At 53.4% G+C, this 20569-nt stretch overlaps 1 protein-coding gene across 10 annotated transcripts; it reads right to left on the reverse strand.

Moving 5' to 3' along the window:
- Positions 1 to 6699: 6699 nt before the first annotated feature.
- On the reverse strand, positions 6700 to 15089 carry GBGT1 (globoside alpha-1,3-N-acetylgalactosaminyltransferase 1 (FORS blood group)). 10 transcript variants are annotated; one of them, XM_040225488.1, is made up of 8 exons: positions 14964 to 15077; positions 14394 to 14527; positions 13748 to 13847; positions 13091 to 13156; positions 9822 to 9869; positions 9703 to 9738; positions 8856 to 8990; positions 6700 to 7980 (listed from the first exon to the last, which is right to left on the reverse strand). In XM_040225488.1, the coding sequence occupies exons 2-8, from the start codon at positions 14437 to 14439 to the stop codon at positions 7293 to 7295; spliced, it is 1119 nt and encodes a 372-aa protein (XP_040081422.1). In that variant the 5' UTR covers positions 14440 to 14527; positions 14964 to 15077; the 3' UTR covers positions 6700 to 7292. The 10 variants fall into 10 exon arrangements, with proteins under 10 accessions (XP_040081422.1, XP_040081430.1, XP_040081431.1 ...); XM_040225489.1 differs by having other exon boundaries at positions 6706 to 7977; XM_040225496.1 differs by lacking the exon at positions 14394 to 14527 and having other exon boundaries at positions 6700 to 7977; positions 13748 to 13936; positions 14964 to 15089.
- Positions 15090 to 20569: the final 5480 nt, after the last annotated feature.

Genomic DNA, 20569 nt, shown 5'->3' on the forward strand with positions numbered 1-20569 from the left:
CCCAGGGCCTGCGCGGGCCCGCAGGCGGCGCGTGCACCGGAGCCCCGCCTGGCCGCGGGCTCGCGCGCCGCGCCTCGAGGGCTGACCGCGCGCTGTGGACCCGGCGCGTCCCCGACCCCCGCCGCTTGCTGCATTCCTCCTGTGCCCCCTAGCGCTTCCGGCCACCCCAAACTCCACCGGGCGTGGGTGCTGGGCCAGTGGTCGTGGAGGCCTGGAGATGTGGGAGTCACGGATTGTGCACCCCCATCCTTCTGTCCTGCACCTCGTGTCCGGGCCAGCTCGATACACGGCTGGGACAGCAGTTCTGGAGGCGGAGTAGGAAAAGGAGATCACGCCCCCCACCCCCCCCCCCCCACCCCCCCACCCGACTCCCTGTCTTCCGGGACTTCCAGACACGAGGTCCAGCCTTTCTCCAGCTGCAGCCCTGGTTGGTGAATGGGGAGCTGGAGCCCAGCGAGGAGGGGGGCGGCCCACCTGGGCTGAACGCCTGTCAGGGGACGTTAGTGTGACTAAGGATACCCCTGGGTGCTCAGGGATTTTGCCCCTTTTAATTTATGAACAGTGACCTCAGCTCTCAAGGTCACTCAGCTGTAAGTGAGCAAGGCCAGCTGTGAACAGAGGACTCAGAATCACTACCCCTCACCTTTGCTCAGCCCATGGCGCTCACCATCAGAGAGGCCTTGTCCTGGGTTGGGCTCTCCCAGCCAGGCCACGTCCTGAGCCCAGATCCTCTGGGTGTCTTCCTCTCCTTGCTTTAATCCCCAGCTCACCTTCCCAAGGGCAGAGTTCAGTCCAGTTCAGTTCAGTCGCTCAGTCGTGTCCGACTCTGCAACCCCATGAATCGCAGCACGCCAGGCCTCTCTATCCATCACCAACTCCCGGAGTTCACTCAGACTCACGTCCATCGAGTCAGTGATGCCATCCAGCCATCTCATCCTCTGTCGTCCCCTTCTCCTCCTGCCCCTAGTCCCTCCCAGCATCAGAGTCTTTTCCAATGAGTCAACTCTTCGCATGAGGTGGCCAAAGTACTGGAGTTTCAGCTTTAGCATCATTCCTTCCAAAGAAATCCCAGGGCTGATCTCCTTCAGAATGGAGTGGTTGGACCTCCTTGCAGTCCAAGGGACTCTCAAGAGTCTTCTCCAACACCACAGTTCAAAAGCATCAATTCTTCGGCGCTCAGCCTTCTTCACAGTCCAACTCTCACATCCATACATGACCACAGGAAAAACCATAGCCTTGACTAGACGGACCTTAGTCAGCAAAGTAATGTCTCTGCTTTTGAATATGCTATCTAGGTTGGTCATAACTTTTCTTCCAAGGAGTAAGCATCTTTTAATTTTATGGCTGAAGTCACCATCTGCAGTGATTTTGGAGCCCCCCAAAATAAAGTCTGACACTGTTTCCACTGTTTCCCTATCTATTTCCCATGAAGTGATGGGACTAGATGCCATGATCTTCGTTTTCTGAATGTTGAGCTTTAAGCCAACTTTTTCACTCTCCTCTTTCACTTTCATCAAGAGGCTTTTTAGTTCCTCTTCACTGCCATAAGGGTGGTGTCATTTGCATATCTGAGGTTATTGATATTTCTCCCGGCAATCTTGATCCCAGCTTGTGTTTCCTCCAGCCCAGCGTTTCTCATGATGTACTCTGCATAGAAGTTAAATAAGCAGAGTGACAATATACAGCCTTGATGTACTCCTTTTCCTATTTGGAACCAGTCTGTTATTCCGTATCCAGTTCTAACTGTTTCTTCCTGACCTGCATACAGATTTCTCAAGAGGCGGGTCAAGTGGTCTGGTATTCCCATCTCTTTCAGAATTTTCCACAGTTTATTGTGATCCACACAGTCAAAGGCTTTGGCATAGTCAATAAACCAGAAATAGATGTTTTTCTAGAACTCTCTTGCTTTTTCCATGATCCAGCAGATGTTGGCAATTTGATCTCTGGTTCCTCTGCCTTTTCTAAAACCAGCTTGAACATCAGGGAGTTCACGGTTCACGTATTGCTGAAGCCTGGCTTGGAGAATTTTGAGCATTACTTTACTAGCATGTGAAATGAGTGCAATTGTGCGGTAGCATGAGCATTCTTTGGCATTGCCTTTCTTTGGGATTGGAATGAAAACTGACCTTTTCCAGTCCTGTGGCCACTGCTGAGTTTTCCAAACTTGCTGGCATATTGAGTGCAGCACTTTCACAGCATCATCTTTCAGGATTTGAAATAGCTCAACTGGAATTCCAGCACCTCCACTAGCTTTGTTCGTAGTGATGCTTTCTAAGGCCCACTTGACTTCACATTCCAGGATGTCTGGCTCTAGATGAGTGATCACACCATCGTGATTATCTGGGTCATGGAGATTTTTTTTGTACAGTTCTTCTGTGTATTCTTGCCACCTCTTCTTAATATCTTCTGCTTCTGTTAGGTCCATACCATTTCTGTCCTTTATCAAGCCCATCTTTGCATGAAATGTTCCCTTGGTATCTCTAATTTTCTTGAGGAGATCTCTAGTCTTTCCCATTCTGTTCTTTTCCTCTATTTCTTTGCATTGATGGCTGAAGAAGGCTTTCTTATCTTTTCTTGCTATTCTCTGGAACTCTGCATTCAGATGCTTATATCTTTCCTTTTCTCCTTTGCTTTTCGCCTCTCTTCTTTCCACAGCTTTTTGTAAGGCCTCTCCAGACAACCATTTTGCTTTTTTGCATTTCTTTTCCATGGGGATGGTCTTGATCTCTGTCTCCTCTACAATGTCACGAACCTCCATCCATAGTTCATCAGGCACTCTATCTATCAGATCTAGGCCCTTAAATCTATTTCTCACTTCCACTGTATAATCATAAGGGATTTGATTTAGGTCATACCTGAATGGTCTAGCGGTTTTCCCTACTTTCTTCAATTTGAGTCTGAATTTGGTAATAAGGAGTTCATGATCTGAGCCACAGTCAGCTCCTGGTCTTGTTTTTGTTGACTGTATAGAGCTTCTCCATCTTTGGCTGCAAAGACTATAATCAATCTGATTTCGGTGTTGACCATCTGGTGATGTCCATGTGTAGAGTCTTCTCTTGTGTTGTTGGAAGAGGCTGTTTGCTATGACCAGTGCATTTTCTTGGCAAAACTCGATTAGTCTTTGCCCTGCTTCATTCTGCATTCCAAGGCCAAATTTGCCTGTTACTCCAGGTGTTTCTTGACTTCCTACTTTTGCATTCCAGTCCCCTATACTGAAAAGGACATCTTTTTTGGGTGTTAGTTCTAAAAGGTCTTGTAGGTCTTCATAGAACCGTTCAACTTCAGCTTCTTCAGCGTTACTGATTGGGACGTAGACTTGGATTACCGTGATATTGAATGGTTTGCCTTGGAAACGAACAGAGATCCTTCTGTTGTGTTTGAGATTGTATCCAAGTACTGCATTTCAGACTTTTGTTGACCATGATGGCTACTCCATTTCTTCTGAGGGATTCCTGCCTGCAGTATTAGATATAATGGTCATCTGAGTTAAATTCACCCATTCCAGTCCATTTTAGTTCGCTGATTCCTAGAATGTCGACATTCACTCTTGCCATCTCGTTTGACCACTTCCAATTTGCCTTGATTAATGGACCTGACATTCCAGGTTCCTATTCAATATTGCTCTTTGCAGCATCGGACCTTGCTTCTATCACCAGTCACATCCACAACTGGGTATTGTTTTTGCTTTGGCTCCATCCCTTCATTCTTTCTGGAGTTATTTCTCCACTGATCTCCAGTAGCATATTGGGCACCTAATGACCTGGGGAGTTCCTCTTTCAGTATCCTCTCATTTTGCCTTTTCATCCTGTTCATGGGGTTCTCAAGGCAAGAATACTGAAGTGGTTTGCCATTCCCTTCTCCAGTGGACCACGTTCTGTCAGACCTCTCCACCGTGACCTGCCTGTCTTGGGTTGCCCCGCGGGCATGGTTTGGTTTCATTGAGTTAGGGTAGAGTTACTGACCCCATTTTCAGTGGAGGAGACTGAGGCCTGAGATTCACCACACGAGCTGGCCTGGCACAGGGCCGTGAGGTGGCCCCACCATGGGTTTGAGCCCAGGTCGTTCTGACCCCAACGGCTGTGCTTTCACAGGAGCCTGCGGAGGTGGCCTCTCAGCCCGGCCTTGGAGGTGAGTCCATGCTGGATGGGGGGCTGTGGGGAGGGGCGCTGCAGGCAGGGGGCTCTGAGGGGGAGGGCATGGTGGGGGTGGGTCCCTGAGGGAGCAAGGCTGCAGGGAGGCTGGGTGGGGGAGGTGAGGGGTGCTCCGTGGGGAGGGTGTCTGGACCAGCCTGCACAGGCTCTGAGTGCAGGGTAAGAAGTCGGGGGTCACTGCAGGTTGGTGGGGGTCACTGCAAGCTGCGGCCGCAGTTCACATGGTCTCCAGGTGATTTTGTCAGAGCCGCAGCACCTCAGCCGGGAGGAGCTTAGCAAGAGTGTTTTTCACCCCACCACTCAAGCATGCAGCCCTGCAATGCCACCAGGGATGGGGCCTGCTCCTCCTGTGCACAGAGGGGGCTGTGGTGGTTGTCTGCCTCTTCCCAGGGCTGGGTATATTGCCCGGCTTCTTCTCCAAGTGCCTGCCCAGAAGGCAGTGCCCAGAGGGCTCCCAGCCATAGTCCTGTTTGATCACCACCCCAGGGCCTCAGGGTGGCAGAGTGGCCTGCTGAGCATTCCACATGTGCTGCTGCTGCTGCTAAGTCACTTCAGTCGTGTCCGACTGTGTGACCCCATAGACGGCAGCCCACCAGGCTCCCCCGTCCCTGGGATTCTCCAGGCAAGAACACTGGAGTGGGCTGCCATTTCCTTCTCCAATGGACGAAAGTAAAAAGTGAAAGGGAAGTCACTCAGTCGTGTCCGACTCTTCGAGACCCCATGGACTGCAGCCCACCAGGCTCCTCCGTCCATGGGATTTTCCAGGCAAGAGTACTGCAGTGGGGTGCCATAGCCTTCTCCCCCGACGTGTGCCAGCACAAACTAAAACCTGATTTCTCTCAGCTGCCTCACATTCATGCAGTCATTCAACAAACATTCGAAGAATGCCTCCTGGGTTTCAGGTCATGGGGTAAACCTGGTTGACCACCACATGTATCCTCTTGGGGTTTACGAACTGGGAAAGGGGTGGAGGTGGACAGAACATTGTAACTGATGACATAGGGATGAGGATTTATGGGAACACCAAAAGGCACTCACTCTGGAAGGGGGAACAAATCAAGGCAGGCTTCCTGGAGGAGCTGATGTCATGAATATGTTCCTGGAATTGGGCCAGGTGATTGGACAGGGAGGCCTGACCAGTAGGCAGTGTGAGCGAAGGTATGCTGGTCCTGGCCCTGTGGCAGAGCGGTGATGTTGGACTGTAAGGCACGAGGAGGAGGTAGTTGGTCATGAGGGGACAGGAAGCTTACGTTTCAGGGGCCTCCATTGCAGGGGACACCGCAGACATTTTGCATTTGTGATTCTGTTGATTTCTATTTCTGTACTCCCTCTCTCTCTGCTGGGTCAGACCTGTCTCCCGCCACCCCTCCCATTCCTGCCAGGCCCCGTACCTCTTCCAACCCACAGAGCAGCTCTGGCCCCAAGCCCTCAGCTCTCTGGGAAAGGAGCCTGGACCCTGTTTTAGGTCTAGGAGTTGGGTAGTCATTCACTCAACTGTGTCTGAGGGCCATGCCTGGGATGTGGTCTGGGGTAGCCATAGTGCCTGGGGGCTTGGGCCGAGGCTGAGAAGGGCCCATCAGCTGGACCCAGAGCTGGGCTGGAGTGAAGCAAGGGTTCATTTCTCTCCTGCGATGCTGTCCAGGCTCAGGGCCACGTCTTCCTCCTCTGATCTCCACGTCAAGGGCCTTCTCCCTGCTCCAGCACAGAAGCTTGGTGAAGGCAGGGCCTACCCCTTCAACACTGCCAGCTTCATACACTCCCCAGGGCAGGGCTGGGCACCCGGGAAGGTGAGGACACATGGGCCATGGATCCACCCTTGTCCCTCTGCCCGGGGAGCACCCCAGGGCCTTTCTGACTCGTCCTCTCCGGCTCAGGCTATCTCCCCACGTGGTCACTCAGCCTGTCTGTGCTCTTGCAGTCTGTCCTGGCTTGCCATCCAAGCACAGGCTGCAGGAAGAGTAAGCTTCAGGCTGGCCCCAGCTTTGCCCAAGGTGCCCAGGTGGGTGGGTTCCTGCTCCTCATGACTTGGCCACAGACCATACCCCCTGCCCTCTACCTTATGTGGCAAGGATGCTGCTGCCCCCAGGAGAGTGCATACTGGGCCCCCCGCCCCCCTGCCACCGCTTCTGTCCCACCAGGCAGATGCGACCACCGCAGAGCTCTGAAGCCCCTCTACTCCTAGGCCTGCCTTGTGGCCTAGTGCCCCGCACCCACCAGGAGTCCCCCAGGCTGAGGCTGATAGCAGAAGCATCAGACACATGTCCGCACTTAGGGACCAAGAGCCCAAAGGACATCCAGCTGGGGGGCAGGGGCTCTGCTCCCCCCGACTCAGGAGAGCTGTATAGCCGGTGATGTTTTCACTTCACCCATCTCCCAGGAGAACTGGGATGAAATCCTGCCTGTTGCAGTGGCCAGCAGCAGCCCAGGCTTTCTAGAAAACTGTACTCTACCCTCCCACCCATGGTGACTGTACTTGCAATCCAGGCTGCCTATATCCCTAGGGGACTGGCAGCCCGGATGCTCAGAGATGCAGGTGAAGAAAGCCTGGTTAGGGCCTAGCACACGCTACTTTTATTAAACGCTGCCCAAACCCTCTTACAGAAGAGGTGCTTGGTGCTGGGGACCGTCCACCTCGAGTGAGGCAGGGACATGAAACCAGAGGGCCTAGAAGGCTTCCTCTGGGTCCTGAGTGAAGAACTGGTGGGGACACAGCAGGGGACCCCTGCAGCCAGAGAAAAGGGGGGTGGGGATGCCTTTCCTGAGTGTTAGAAAGTGCAGCTTCAAGGGCAGCAGGCAACGAATGGGCCGGTGGCAGAGAGGGGATTTGGGGCGCTCGGTGGGGCTGCCCCAAAGGCTCGTAGGCTGGCAGAGGCCCCATCTTCTTCCACCTCTGGCCTCCCCTCCTTGGGCCTCGGACAGTGTGATCTTTGCGTTCTCCTCCATGTGGACACCGCTCTTCACAGTGGACAGAGGCCTTTCCAGGCCTGTCTTCCCGCTGGATTCCACCAGCAAAGGCGGAGGTTAGAAGGCATAAGGCTGGTCCCACCTAAGGCTTGAGGAGTGAGGCCCTGGTGCCCGAAGGCTCTGGTGAGCTGGGTGCTCACTGGGGTTCCCCCGTCCACGGCAGCCCCGCCTCTGCCGTCAGCTCCGCAGCCAGGCAGTGTCCTTGTTCAGGGTGGAGAAGCGGATCAGCTTCAGGCTGGGGGGCTGGGGCTTCCTGTCATCCCAGAGGTACTCGGGGGACAGCACCTTGGAGGGCTTGTGCGAGAGGAAGCGGCGGTTCAGGTGGCTCTCCTCCTGCCAGGCTGCCATGATGCCGTTGGCCTTGTCTGCCAGGATGCCCATGTGGCAGCCCCTGGTGAACTCATACACCCTGGCCACCCGCCCCCCGAAGACTGCCCCGCCATAGTAGAAGTCCCCCTCGCCGTCTGCCACGAAGGCGGTGGAGACAGGCCGGCGTTCATAGGGGAACTGGTGGCGGGGGACGGTGAAGTAGCCCGGGTGGATGGCAGCCACAAGGTCCCCCAAGGTCTCGGGGCCCCACGGGTTCCGGAATGCCATGTCCACATCCAGGCAGAAGAGGTAGTCCACCTCCCGGTGCGCCCTCTTGGCGATGTGCACGCTGATGGCCTCCATCCGGCGCATGGAGGCCTCCTCCCACTGGGGGGGCCCGGGGACTGGGATGACACTGAGGTGGCGGCCAGGGCCCAGTGGGACCTGAGGAATGGCCTGGGGGTCGTGAGTGAAAATGTAGTAGTGCACGCGGTACCCCTGCATGAAGAACCGCTCGGCAGACTCCAGGAAGTGCTGGACGAAGTAGGTGTACCTGCGGGAGAGGGCCCGTCATGTACCACGGCCTCCGCAGGGCGCACCCCCCACCCAGCTTCCCGTCTCAAGAAGTCATACCTGGTCTGCCTCTCGTCTGTCAAGTTCCCCGATCACAGTACCAACCTCTAGGGACCGTCCTAATGATATCTTGATGATATTCACAGGCTGCACGCCCTGACTTTTCCTGAGCACTTACAAGTGCCAGGCAATGTTCTAAGGGATTACCTCCTGGGCTCACAAACTCCCCGCTTTACAGACAAGGACACTGAGGCTCAGAGAAAAAAGTAGCCGAGAAAGTGGCTGCACGTCAAGGGGAAGTGAGTGGTGCTGGGTGCTGACTGGGCTGGGGGTGAGGGAGACCCGACTCCAGGTGGGCCATCCATTAGCTTTAGTCATTGGCCGCCCCCGCATTGGGGTCCCGCTCTCAGGAGTCCCAGAAAGGAAAGGCCAGGTGGGTAAGGGAGGAGGGGGGAAACAGGGGGCTTCCAGAGAGCAGGCAGGCCTAGGGGCAGAGGATAGAGGGTCCCCAGGGTAGGGCCAGCTCTCTCTTGACCTGCCTGCGGCCTGACCGTGGACCCTCCATTTCTGGGGGCTTGCCATTCCTTTACACCTGCCTGGACGGTTTAGGGGAAACCAACGGGTGAGGCAGCAAGGTGTCTCCTGACAAAGCCTCCTGGTGCTCCCTCACTGGGCTGCCTCCCCTCCCTGCTTGCATGCCAGGCCCAGACCACCTCCTTCCTCCAGGAAGCCCTCTCCCACCATCACACTCTGCTCTGTCGCTTCCCACCTGGCACAGCCTCCCTGGTGCCCGGGCAGGGTCCTGTCTCTCCCCAGACCCCACTGCCACCCTTATCCCCAGCCCAGCCACCTACTCACTTTCCCACGGCAAACGCCGTAAGCCCGATGGTCAGGTTCAGTGGCTGGTAGATGTGACGCAGAAGCTCGGCGTTAAAGGTTCCCTCGGAGACGATGGGCGCCAGCCAGGGTGTGAGTGTCAGTAGCTCTGTGGTCCTGGCAGAAGAGGAGGCTGAGGGGGGCTGAGACCCTCCCCTGGGGAAAGCCTCCGTCTCATCTTGGTCCTGCCTCCCACGCTGTGTGACCCTGGGCAGCTTCATCCCTGTCTCTGGGCCACCGTATCCTCAACTGGGGATGATAATAGCTCCTTCCCAGTGAGGGCAAGAGGACCAGGAGTTACTGCACATCCAGTGTCTAGAGAAGCCTGGCATTTCTGGGGTCCGCTACGGGCCTCGGAGATGGGGGTTATCATTCTCGTCATTAATAATGGATCGAGCACTGAGGGCATGGTACTCTGCAGTTTTTTGTTTGTTTGATTTTGGCTGCATCATCTGGCTTGCAGGATCTTAGTTCCCTGACCAGGGAGCGAGACAGGGTCCTTGGCAGTGAAAGCACAGAGTCCTAGCCACTGGGGCTGCCCAGGAATCGCTGCTCTGCATTTTGCCAACCTCATTTCATCTGGTCCTCTGCCCTGTCGAGTGGGTATCACTAACCATCCACCTGTACAGAAGCAGCTCAGAAGCGTTGGGTTACCCACCTAAGATTACAGAGCCGGTAACACAGCTGGACTGGAGCCCAGGCCCCAGAGTGCCCGGACCCCGGGGTCGCTGACCCCTCCAGCACCCCAGCTTCCAAATCAGGGCTTTGCCCCCGACCTCCACCCCCTCGAATCTCTCTATCCTGCACCCAGGCCCTAATCAACACCTACTTTTGCTCCAGCAGCTTGGGCTGAGGGTACTGTGACCTGCAACCAAGAAGGGAGAATGGTTAAAGGGATGGCAGCCCCCCGCCCTGGGGCCACAGAGGGCGAAAGGACAGGCCGCTTACTGTGCCACGGGCTGGGACGGCTCCTGCTTGTACTGAAGCTTCATGTTGCTGGTGGGAGGTGAGACAGCGCCATCAGTGTCATTAGTAGAGATGCTCAGCAAGGATGGATGAAGCGGGGACAAAACACCCCCGTGGGCCAGGCACCCCCTCCCCCAGGCTCCCTGGCCCCTCCTCCATGGCTCTGCCCGCTCTCCCGGGGCTGGGCTCCTACAGAGGTCATTCATCCAGGGTCCCCGTGTGGCAGGGCGGTGATTCAACCTGGTGCCATTTGTCTCCACAGTCTTTTTCAGCTCTGGAAGAGCCTGGGCACCGTGGAGAAGCTTTGAGAAGCTGCAAAGTGAGCCCAGTTCTGCCTCTTTCTAGCCCGGGAGCTCAGACAGACGAGGCTGCAGGTGAGGCGCCTCCAGCTGGAGAGACCCAGGGCTGGACATCCCACTCCTTGGGGTTTTATCCCCTCTCCCTTAAAGTGGGGACAATAACAGAGTCATTCCGCAGGGCGGAAGTGAGGCCTGGAGATAGGAAAGGCCTGCTGCTCTGACCCAGGGAGCCGGTCAGAGCCGGTTCCAGCAGAGGCCTGAGGTTGCCTGTGAGGCTCGGACCACCTGAGGAGGGTGCCTGCCATTCATTCTATCACCCATGGTGGGCTGGCTTAAGCTTCCTGGAGCTGTCCTGGTGCTTTCCGTCAACGCTTTGTGTGTGTGGTAAGATATACAAGACAAAGATTTACCACCTTAACCATCTGAAAGCATAGAGTTCAGGGCATTAGGTACACTCTTGTTGCTGTGCAAACATCACCTCCACCCATCTCTAGAACTTGTTCATCGTCCCCAAACTGAAACTCTCTCCCTGAGATACTACCTCTCCATTCCTTCTCCCAGTCCTTGGTAACTATTACGCTTACTTCCGTCTCTATAAAAAAAAAAAACTTCTTTTTTTTTTTTTTTTCAATAAGATCTCTATTCATTTTGGCCACACCATGTGGCATGCAGGATCTTAGTTCCCTGACTTGGAATCAAACCTGTGCCCCCTGCATTGGGAGTATGAAGTCTCAACCATTGAACCACCACGAAGTTCCATTTCTCTATAGTAGAGATCTCTTACAAATGAAACCCTACAGTATTTGTCCTATAGTGATTAGCCTATACTCTGAAAGATATATTTTTTAAAGTTGATCCATCAATTTGGCCCTCTGCCTTAGTTTCACACAAACAAGCACATTTCCGGTCCTGCTCAGAAAGTGACGGGACTCTGAGAAGTTGGTCAGAAATGAGAAGAGGAAAGGGGCCCTCGTCCCACACTTCCCTGGCCAACGGTGTCTCCCTTCGCCTCACCAGCCCCGACACGCTCCGCTCTGGCCACATTAAAAAGTCAGACATAAGAACACCAAAGCACAGATGAGCCAGAGCCAAAATAAAAAAAGGAACTTCATGTTTCCAGACCTCTGAAGGTAATAACATTGAAAGAAGAAATCCAAATGAACAGAGAGGAAGGTGTGACCGTTTAAAACTAACAGAAAACCTCCAACTGTAATCTGTTTTAAAAACTCAGCACCTTAAGATAGACTGCAAGTAATTTTTTAAAAACTCTCAAGGAAGTGAAATTCAAACCACAGCACATTTCCCATCTCTCAAGTCAGCAAGGTGGTTTGGTTTTTGTTCTTCATGACACCTAATACTTGCAGCCTCACCCCAGATGCAGTGCAGCTGCTGGCGGTGGGGGAGGGTGGGGAGGTGTATCTGTGTGTTTGCCACGGTCCCCCTGGAGAGCTTCCAGGTGGCGTCAGGTCTTGTTAGTGGTAAAGAACCCGCCTGCCAACGCAGGAGATGCAAGAGATGCAGGTGGGATCCCTGGGTCCAAGCAAAAACCCTCATGTCCTATTGGCCTGAATCACTCTGACTCAGGGTCAGGAAGATCCCCTGGAGAAGGAAATGGCAACCCACTCTAGTATTCTTGCCTGGGAAATCCCATAGGCAGAGGAGCCTGGCAGGCTGCAGTCCATGGGGTCACAAAGAGTTGGATTCGGCTGAAGCGACTAACAGGCAGCCTGGAGAGCAGCCTGATGAGATGGATGAAGACCCTGGCCATATCCTTTGGCCCAGGAACGTACCAAATAAAAGGATTTCTAAGATGTAAAAAGCTGGGACTTCCCGAGTGGCCCAGTGGCTTATACTCCATGCTCCCAAAGCAGGGACCTGGGATTCAATCCCTGGTCAGGAAGCTAGATCCTACGTGCCACCCACAACCAAAGATCGTGCATGCTGAGCTGAAGATGGGAGATCCTGTGTGCTGCAACTAAGAACCAGCATAGGCAAATAAATTAATAAAAAAAAAAAAAAGATGAAGAAAACTATATCCAGAGTTGCTCATTACGAACTAACTTAGAAGCTGGTAAACCACAAACAACCTAAATCCCCCACAGTTGCTCGTGAAAAAAGGAGACGTTTTAAGAATTAGGGCCCAGCCCTTGGGTGGAGTAAAATGTCGGTGACCAGATGAAGCCAATTCTGGGGAAATAAGATTAAGAACTGCAAAAACATTCTGGTCACAACTACTTTCAACAGCAAGCGTACTTTCTGCTTCCATAACCATCTGAATAGAATGCAGCAATCAACAAGCTGACAATGGAATCAGAGTGTGATTCAGGCCACTGGACACAAGAGGGTTTTTGTTTTCTTTTGCCTTTTCTGTTGTCCTGCCTAATTTACCGCGTTCTGTTTATAATAGTGAAACACACCTTACTGTTCATTAGTAGTCTATGATCCAGACTTTAAACTTTCCTTTCGGTATCATAAAAACCAGAAGACCACGGGGCCAAACACCACTTTGAGACTGTCCCAAATCATCTTTATCACTCTGAACTGTCCAAATGTCAGATCTGTTATCTGAGGGAGACTGGCCACGTGTGCATTTGTTCTTCGAATTCACAGAGAGCACAACATTGAGCAAAAAGGTCAAGTCCTAAAACCATTCTTTCCTGAGCACCTCCTATACACCAGGTGCAGCACCAGGATATTTACAGGCATCATCACACCCCAAGCCTTATCATCCCATTTTACAGATACGCCAAGTGAGGCTCTGAGCTATGCAACACACTCAAAGTCACACCGTGGAGAGGGCACTGCAAGGATACCTGAAGGCGGAAACAGGGAACTTTCCCATTTGTGGCTCAGAATCATGAGTTTAGGACCTAAGAACCTACAAAGTGACCTGAAAAGCCTTCCCATCTTCCCTATTCCGGGGGCCCCTAATTCTGCCTGCCCCATACTTACAAGATCTCTGGGCAGGGGAGATAATAGGGGATGTAGGAGACCAGCAGCCAGTTCTCAACATACACCCTGGGAAGGAAATACATGTGTTGACTTGGATTTTTAAGCTGAGGCTGAGAAGTCACGTTGGTGCATGTTAGTGGAAATACAGGTCCCCAGTGGCGCACCTGGGGTCCCCCCCGTCCACCTACCCCGCCCTCCACCTATCAGTCCTTGGGTCTGGCTGACCTCAGAGGACAAAGCCTCCTGGCCTTCTGCAGTGAGTCATTATATAGCTATGCAGCCATTCATTCCTGGGGCAGGAATATTCTTGACACCAGTCCCACAAGGGACTGGTGGTGTGGGGGAACCCCCAGAGCTTTGCGGAAAGGACACACGAGGTGAATTCTGGAACATAAACAGGAGTTCCTCATTAATACGGCTAGAAGAATAGTCCAGGCAGAGGCAAGAGTTAAGTGTAGAGGCCGGGAGGTCAGTGCAAAGGAAAACCTATAAGCCAGGCTGGTTCAGTCGTACTGGGGCTAGGGGGGAGGGACAGGTGTGCCTAGAGAGGAGAGTGGGACCTGGAAATCCTGGGAAGGGGTCCAGGTTTGGGGGTTGAGATGCTGAGAGAGGAAGGAGTCTGGGGTGGGGACAGAGGGCTGCAAGGGGCATGCTCACCACAGAGAGCAGAGGGTGATGCCCAGCAGCAGGCAGAATCCCAGGCCCAGGGCCAGTCTCGGGCAGTGCATCGCTGCGGGCAGCATCTGAGCCTGGGCACCTGCAGAGACCGAGTGGGTCTTGGTGAACCAGCCCACCTCTCTCAGGGGTGTCAGGCTCAGAGTCTGGGTCTCCGGGGTCGAGGAACACCTGCAAAGGGATGCTCCTTATCCACAGGATACTGACCCCCGCCCCTCCTTTTTTTTTTGCTGCTCTGCCCTCCCCTGGGCACCACCAACAAGCGGAATGTGGAGTCCAGATGTTGCCCTGTCCAGCTGGACCCCAGGCCCAGATCTGGCAGTTCCAGGGGACAGAGGCTCGGGATTCAGCCAAAGCCTGCTGCTGTGCCTTGGGAGAGGCACTGGGCCGGAAAGGCGACTGGCCGCCCCGCCCCACCCCTCGCCCTGCCTCGCAGGTCTCCCTCCTGAAACCTTCCATGATGAGCCAGGCTTCCTAGCACCGCGGGGGCACACGCGGCCTGGGGAAGAGGGTTGCTGGGCAGAGATGGGCGGCGGCGATCTCCCTGGCCGGGGGTGGGGGCCAGGGGAGGCAGCCGAGCGTTCCTCTGGGAGGCAGAGCTCTCCTGGGAGCACGTTTCACCTCTCACCTGCTCGGCGCCCACCTTGGGCAAGGCACTCTCCTCCCGGGTCCATCACGGCCTGGCGGTGGGGGCGGGGGTGGGGTGGTCCTCCTCAGCTATAGAGCGGGGTTGGTGCGGGGGACAAGACGCAGTACGCGCCGCTCCGGACACGAGGGGAGGGCTGTGAAAGCGCTAGGCCCAGCCCGGGCCACAGGGAGCGCGGGACCCCCTGCGTCCTCCCGAGGTCAGAGCGAGATCCCCAGGCAGGAGCTTCGGGGCTTTGGTTCCCCCTCACGCCGTGGCCTCTGGCAAGCTCGCTGGCGCTCTCGCTCCCTCTGCGGACCTCGGCTTCCCCACCTGGGCTTGGGGCGCCGGTTCCTCCAAAGGCTCCACCTGACGCGTCGGCTCCGCTAGATCGTGGGCCGCGCCGCCGACGCAGAGCCCGGCCCGCGCTCCGGCCGCCCCAGCCGGTGACTTGCACCCGGGAGCCCGGGGCCCGCACGCGAGCGCCTCCACTTCCGCCGGCCACTGCGGGCCCCAGCCAGACCCGTGGCGCGGCGGACGGAGCGCGACTGTCCCTGCCGCCTGCAGACTCACCCCTTGAGGCCGGACCGAGGTGGGGACGAACGGAGGGGCGCAGCTGGGCCCGGAAATCTGGGACGCGGCTGGCCGGGGCGCCTCAGGTAGCGCGGTGTGCTGAGCCGGACGCAGCCGGTGGGCGGGCCCGGCGGGCTCGAGTGGGGCGGGGAAAGGAGCCTCGGGCCCCGCCCACCGGCTGATGCTCCTGCCACCCGGCCTCGACCCGCCCACCAGCTGCAGCCCCCGCCCCCTAGAGGTCTCCGGGGTGCTCTACACTCTGCGCCACGTGGGCCACGCTTCCAAGGCGGAAGACCCATCTTAGGTGAGAGGAGCGTGGGTCAGGGAACTCCGGGATCGGCGGCCGGTGCGCGCTTGAGAAGTCAGGGATCCGATTTGGGGAGAAAACTTTATTGTTTTTAGAAGAGCGTTGAAACAATCACTGGAAGGGAAGTCCAGAAGGACATCGTCCTTACTTTCTGGCTTGGGATCATCACTCTTACTTAGGAGCCCTGAGCTTGGCACGCTGGCCTGGAGACCGTGAGCAGCTCTCGGAATCTCTCGGAGCCTCTGCCTCCTCTCTGAACGGAATTAGCCATACTTTCCTCCAGAGGTTGTACTGACTCTAGTTCATCCTAGGGAGTCCAGGAGCCCCAGAAGGACTGTCTTAGATATCTCCAAGGGTAGGCCAAGGGCAGAGATAGTGGACCTCAAAGGCAGAGGGGTGGTGAGGGAGGGGGCATTCAGAGGGACAGAAAGGAAGGCACCCTGTTTGTAAAGAAGGGAGCCGTTAACAAGGGCCAGTGACGAACAGATTCAAGGGATTAGATCTGGTAGACAGAGTGCCTGAACAACTGTGGACAGAGGGTCTAACACTGCAGGAGATTTTGACCAAAACCATTGCAAAGAAAAAGAGATGCAAGAAGACAAAGTGGTTTGTCTGAGGCGGCTTTTACAAATAACTGAGAAAAGAAGAAAAGGAGGGAATGTACCCCTCTATATTCAGCTGGGTATGTCTTTTCTAGCGAAAGGCAAGGGAGAAAGGGAAAGATATACCCAACTGAATGTAGAGTTCAAGAGAATAGCAAGGAGAGATACAAAAGCCTTCTTAAGTAAACAATGCAAAGAAATAGAGGAAAACAATAGAATGGGAAAGACTAGAGCTCTCTTCAAGAAAATTGGAGATACCAAAGGAACATTTCAGGCAAGGATGGGCATGATGAATGACAGAAACTGTAAGGACCTACCAGAAGCAGAAGAGATTAAAAAGAGGTGGCAAGAATACACAGAAGAACTATCCAAAAAAGTTTTAATGACCTGCATAACCATGATGGTGGTCACTCACTTAGAGCCAGACATCCTGGAGTGTGAAGTCAAGCTCGCCTTTGGAAACATTACGACAGACAAAGCTAGTGGAGGTGACGGAATTCCAACTGAGCTATTTCAGATCCTAAAAGATGCTGCTGTTAAACTGCTGCATTCAGTATGCCAGCAAATTTGGAAAACTCGGCAGTGGCCACAGGACTAGAAAAGGACAGTTTTGATTCCAATCCCCAAGAATGTTCAAACTGCCATACAATTGCGCACATTTCACAAGCTAACAAGGTAATGTTCAAAATCCTGCAAGGAAGGCTTTAGCAGTAAGTGAACTGAGAATTTCCAGATGTACAAGCTGGATTTAGAAAAGGCAGAGGAACCAGAGATCAAATTGCCAATATTCATCGGATCAGAGAGAAAGCAAGGGAATTCCAGAAAAACATCTACTTCTGCTTCATTGACTATGCTAAAGCCTTTGACTGTGTGGATCACAACAGACTGGAAAATTCTTGAACAGATGGGAATACCAGACTACCCTACCTATCTCCTGAGAAACCTGTATGCAAGTTAAGAAGCAACAGTTAGAACATGGAACAACAGACTGGTTCAAAACTGAGAAAGGAGTACGTCAAGGCTATGTATTCACCCTGCTTATTTAACTTATATGCAGAGTACATCATGAGAAATACTGGGCTGGACGAAGCATGAGCTGGAATCAAGATTTTAGGGAAAAATAACATCCTCAAGATATGCAGATGATACTACTCTAATGGCAAACAGTGAAGAGAAACTAAAGAGCCTCTTGAGCAGGATGAAAGAGGAGAGTGGAAAGGCTGGCTTAAAATGCAATATTCAAAAAAGGAAGATCATGGCGTCCAGTGCTATCACTTCATGGCAAATAGATGGGAAAAAATGGAAACAGTGACAGACTTTATTTTCTTGGGCTCCCAAATGACTGCGGATGGTGACTGCAGCCATGGAATTAAAAGACGCTTGCTCCTTGGAACAAAAGCTGTGACAAATCTAGACAGTGTATTAAAAAGCAGAGACATCAGTTTGCCAAAAGAGTTGGACCATAAAGAAGGCTGAGCACTGAAGAATTGTTGCTTTTGAACTGCGGTGTTGTAGAAGACTCTTGAGAGTCCCTTGGACTGCAACGAGATCAGTCAATCGTAAAAGAAATCAGTCTTGAATATTCATTGGAAGGACTGATGCTGAAGCTGAAGCTCCAAAACTTTGGCCACCTGATTCTAAGAACTGACTCATTGGAAAAGACCCTGATGCTGGGAAAAATTGAAGGTGGAAGGAAAAGGGGATGACAGAGGATGAGGTGGTTGGATGGCATCACCGACTCAATGGAGATGAATTTGAACAAGCTTTGGGAGTTGGTGATGGACAGGGAAGCCTGGCGTGCTGCAGTCCATGGGGTTGCAAAGAGTCAGACATGACTGAGCGACTAACATAAATTAAGGGATATCTATGCAGAGAAACAGCATCGGAGACAAAATAACAGCTGTGGCTCAGAGAGGTTATAGTGAGACAGGAAGTGGACAGGGCACAACCTTTGAAAGGATGACATAGTTTGAGGACATGACCTAAGTTGATTAGAATCAATTAGGTCTATGATGGCAGACTCAACTCTCACTTGATCTTGAGTCTCAGTATACAGCTCATTATAATATCTCAAGCGGCTTGAATATGACCCTGATCTTGGGAAAGATTGAAGGCGGGAGGAGAAGGGGACGACAGAGGATGAGATGGTTGGATGCCATCACCGACTCAGTGGACATGAGTTTGAGTAAGGTCCGGGAGTTGGTGATGGACAGGAAGGTCTGGTGTGCTGCAGTCCATGGGGTCGCAAAGAGTCGGACACGACTGAGCCACTGAACTGAGCTGAACTGAGGAGGCTTGACCATAAATGTCAAAGAGTGGGCAGTGACCCAATTTCTGAAAATCTCCACCACTTCCCTAAAACAGCTATAATACTCCTCCCACTCATTCAGTTCAGTCGCTCAGGAGTGTCAGACTGCTTCCCCATGGACTGCAGCATGCCATTTCTCCCTGTCCACCACCAGCTCCCGGAGCTTGCTCAAACTCACGTCCCACTCATTAGCCTGTGTAATCACCTACCCCTATAAAAACTGACGACTCTGTCCTGCTTCCTCTTGTGCCTCTCCAGATGGCGCACATTCTGTCTATGAAGTGTGTTTCTTCCTTGAATAAACCTTGTTTCACTTTACTACGGCTCGCTCTTGAATTCTTTCCTTCAAGAAGCCAAGAACTGCCACTTGGCTCTCCCAGGGACTGAGATGTGACCATCCTCTCTCGCCCCCACTCTCTTCCCTGCAACTATAGGTTTGTCAGGGTCGCGATGATGCAGTTTGAGGTTGCCAACGAAGATCCGTGTGGCACCGGCCACAACATCCTTTGTGGGTGCCTTTGCCTGGGTCCCTGGGCTTTCCCTTGAGGGTCACAGGTTCCTGTAGGGCAGGGCTTGTTTCCCCAGAGTCTGCAGGGGCCTGGCACAGGCCAGGGAGCTGGTGACTACTGACTGAAAGATTGTGCTTCCATTTTTAGCTGCAAACAACTGGTTTGCTGGGACCTGGTCTGGGACCAGCTGACTGGTTTGTCTCACTCAGAGGTCTTCAAAGTTCTCTGGTGTGCCTTCCAGGCACTGGTCCCTGCCTGGTCACTGAGGTGACAGGTGCGCAGATTCAGCCCTGGGGCCCTGGCACGCAGGCCAGCATCCCATCAACAGCCAAACCAGCATCCTCTGTTTTCCCTGTTCCCCCTTCCCCCTAGGAGAGGGTAAATCCAGCCCGAGGACAGCCTCAGGGCTGGCCTGGGAGAAGCTGGGTGAAAGGGTGAGGGAAGATAAAAGGTCCTGGACTCTCCTTCTGGCGAGTGACTCCGCAATAGGACTCCGACACCCCTCCCCACTTCCAATGTTCATATTCACCCTTCCAGTGAGTGAATGAATATTCATGGGAAGGACCAATGCTGAAGCTGAAACTCCAATGCTTCGGCCACCTGATGCAAAGAACTGATTCACTGGAAAAGACCCTGATGCTGGGAAAGATTGAAGGCAGGAGGAGAAGGGGGCAACAGAGGATGAGATGGTTGCATGGTATCACTGACTCAACGGGCGTGAGTTTGAGCAAGCTCCGGGAGTTGGTGATGGACAGGAAAGCCTGGTGTACTGCAGTTCATGGGGTCACAAAGAGCTGGACACGACTGAGCAACTAAACTGAACTGACCCATCCCCCCTTCAACTGGGTTTATCTACTTCCAGAAACCAGAGGAAATGGCTCGAGATGTATAAATTGCTCATATACATCACTGTTCATCTCTGTAGGGGAACCGCAGGGGTGGACAGGAGGGTCTGGTATCCTGGCAGTGGGAACGCTTCCAGGCACCCACAGTCCTCGACCACTGCTCAGGGGGCTATGGCCGAATTGGAAGAGGTGGGACTTTTATGTAAAATAGAAAACGTTAGAGGGACTTCCTTGGTGGCCCAATGGTTGACTTTGCCACTCAGTGCAGAGCACACGGCTTTGACCATTGGTCAGGGGGCTGAGATCCCACATGCTGGAAATTTCTCGGGCCAGTGGCTAAGACTCCCAATGCAGGGGGCCCAGGTTCAATCCCTGATCAAGGAACTAGATCCCACATGCTGCAGCTGAGACCCCGTGCAGCCAAATAAATAAAAAAAATATTTTTAAATGCCTTGTGCCTTGTGGCCAAAAAGTCAAAACATAAAACAGAAGCAATATTGTAAAAAATTCAATAAAGACTTTAAAAACGGTCCACGTTAAAAAAAATTTTTTTTAAAGAAAAGGAAGCATCAGAGGGCAGCTCTTTGAGGAAGAGCCAGTGTTTTGTGGACTCTGTGTGTGTGTGTGTGTGTGTGTGTGTATGTACTGTTTCAGATGTGAAGTGTGCCCCAGATGGGGCTGGGCTAGGGAACAGATATGCCAGGTCCCAGGGTTCTGACACCCTTGCTCGGGTGTCCCCCAGGTGGAGGCCAAACCAGTCATGGCGAAGGAGACGCACGGGAGGGCAAGCTTGTGTCTTTGGACCAGAGGATGCACGCCTGCTCTGCATGCCAAGTCACCTCGTTTGTGGGTGACTCTGGGTGACTCTGTGGACTGCAGCCCACCAGGCAGGTAGTCCATGGGATTCTCCAGGCAGGAATACTGGAGTGCGTGGCCATGCTCTTCTCCAGGGGATCTTCCTGAACCAAAGACTGAACCTGCGTTTCTTATATCTCTTGCATTGACAGGCAGGTTCTTTACCACTAGTGCCCCCTG

The sequence above is a fragment of the Oryx dammah genome, unplaced genomic scaffold (assembly GCF_014754425.2).
Source record: "Oryx dammah isolate SB20612 unplaced genomic scaffold, SCBI_Odam_1.1 HiC_scaffold_25, whole genome shotgun sequence".
NCBI lineage: Eukaryota > Metazoa > Chordata > Mammalia > Artiodactyla > Bovidae > Oryx > Oryx dammah.

Bases quoted from the DNA above. Each gene is read 5' to 3' on its own strand.
- GBGT1 (XM_040225488.1), bottom strand. From the start codon at position 14,439: ATGGACCCGGGAGGAGAGTGCCTTGCCCAAGGTGGGCGCCGAGCAG. The intron at 9,870-13,090 runs GTAAGTATGGGG...ACCTCCCACCAG, and splicing joins CTCCCCTGCCCAGAGATCTT to CAACATGAAGCTTCAGTACA. The intron at 7,981-8,855 runs GTGAGTAGGTGG...GGCCCTCTCCCG, and splicing joins ACGGCGTTTGCCGTGGGAAA to CAGGTACACCTACTTCGTCC.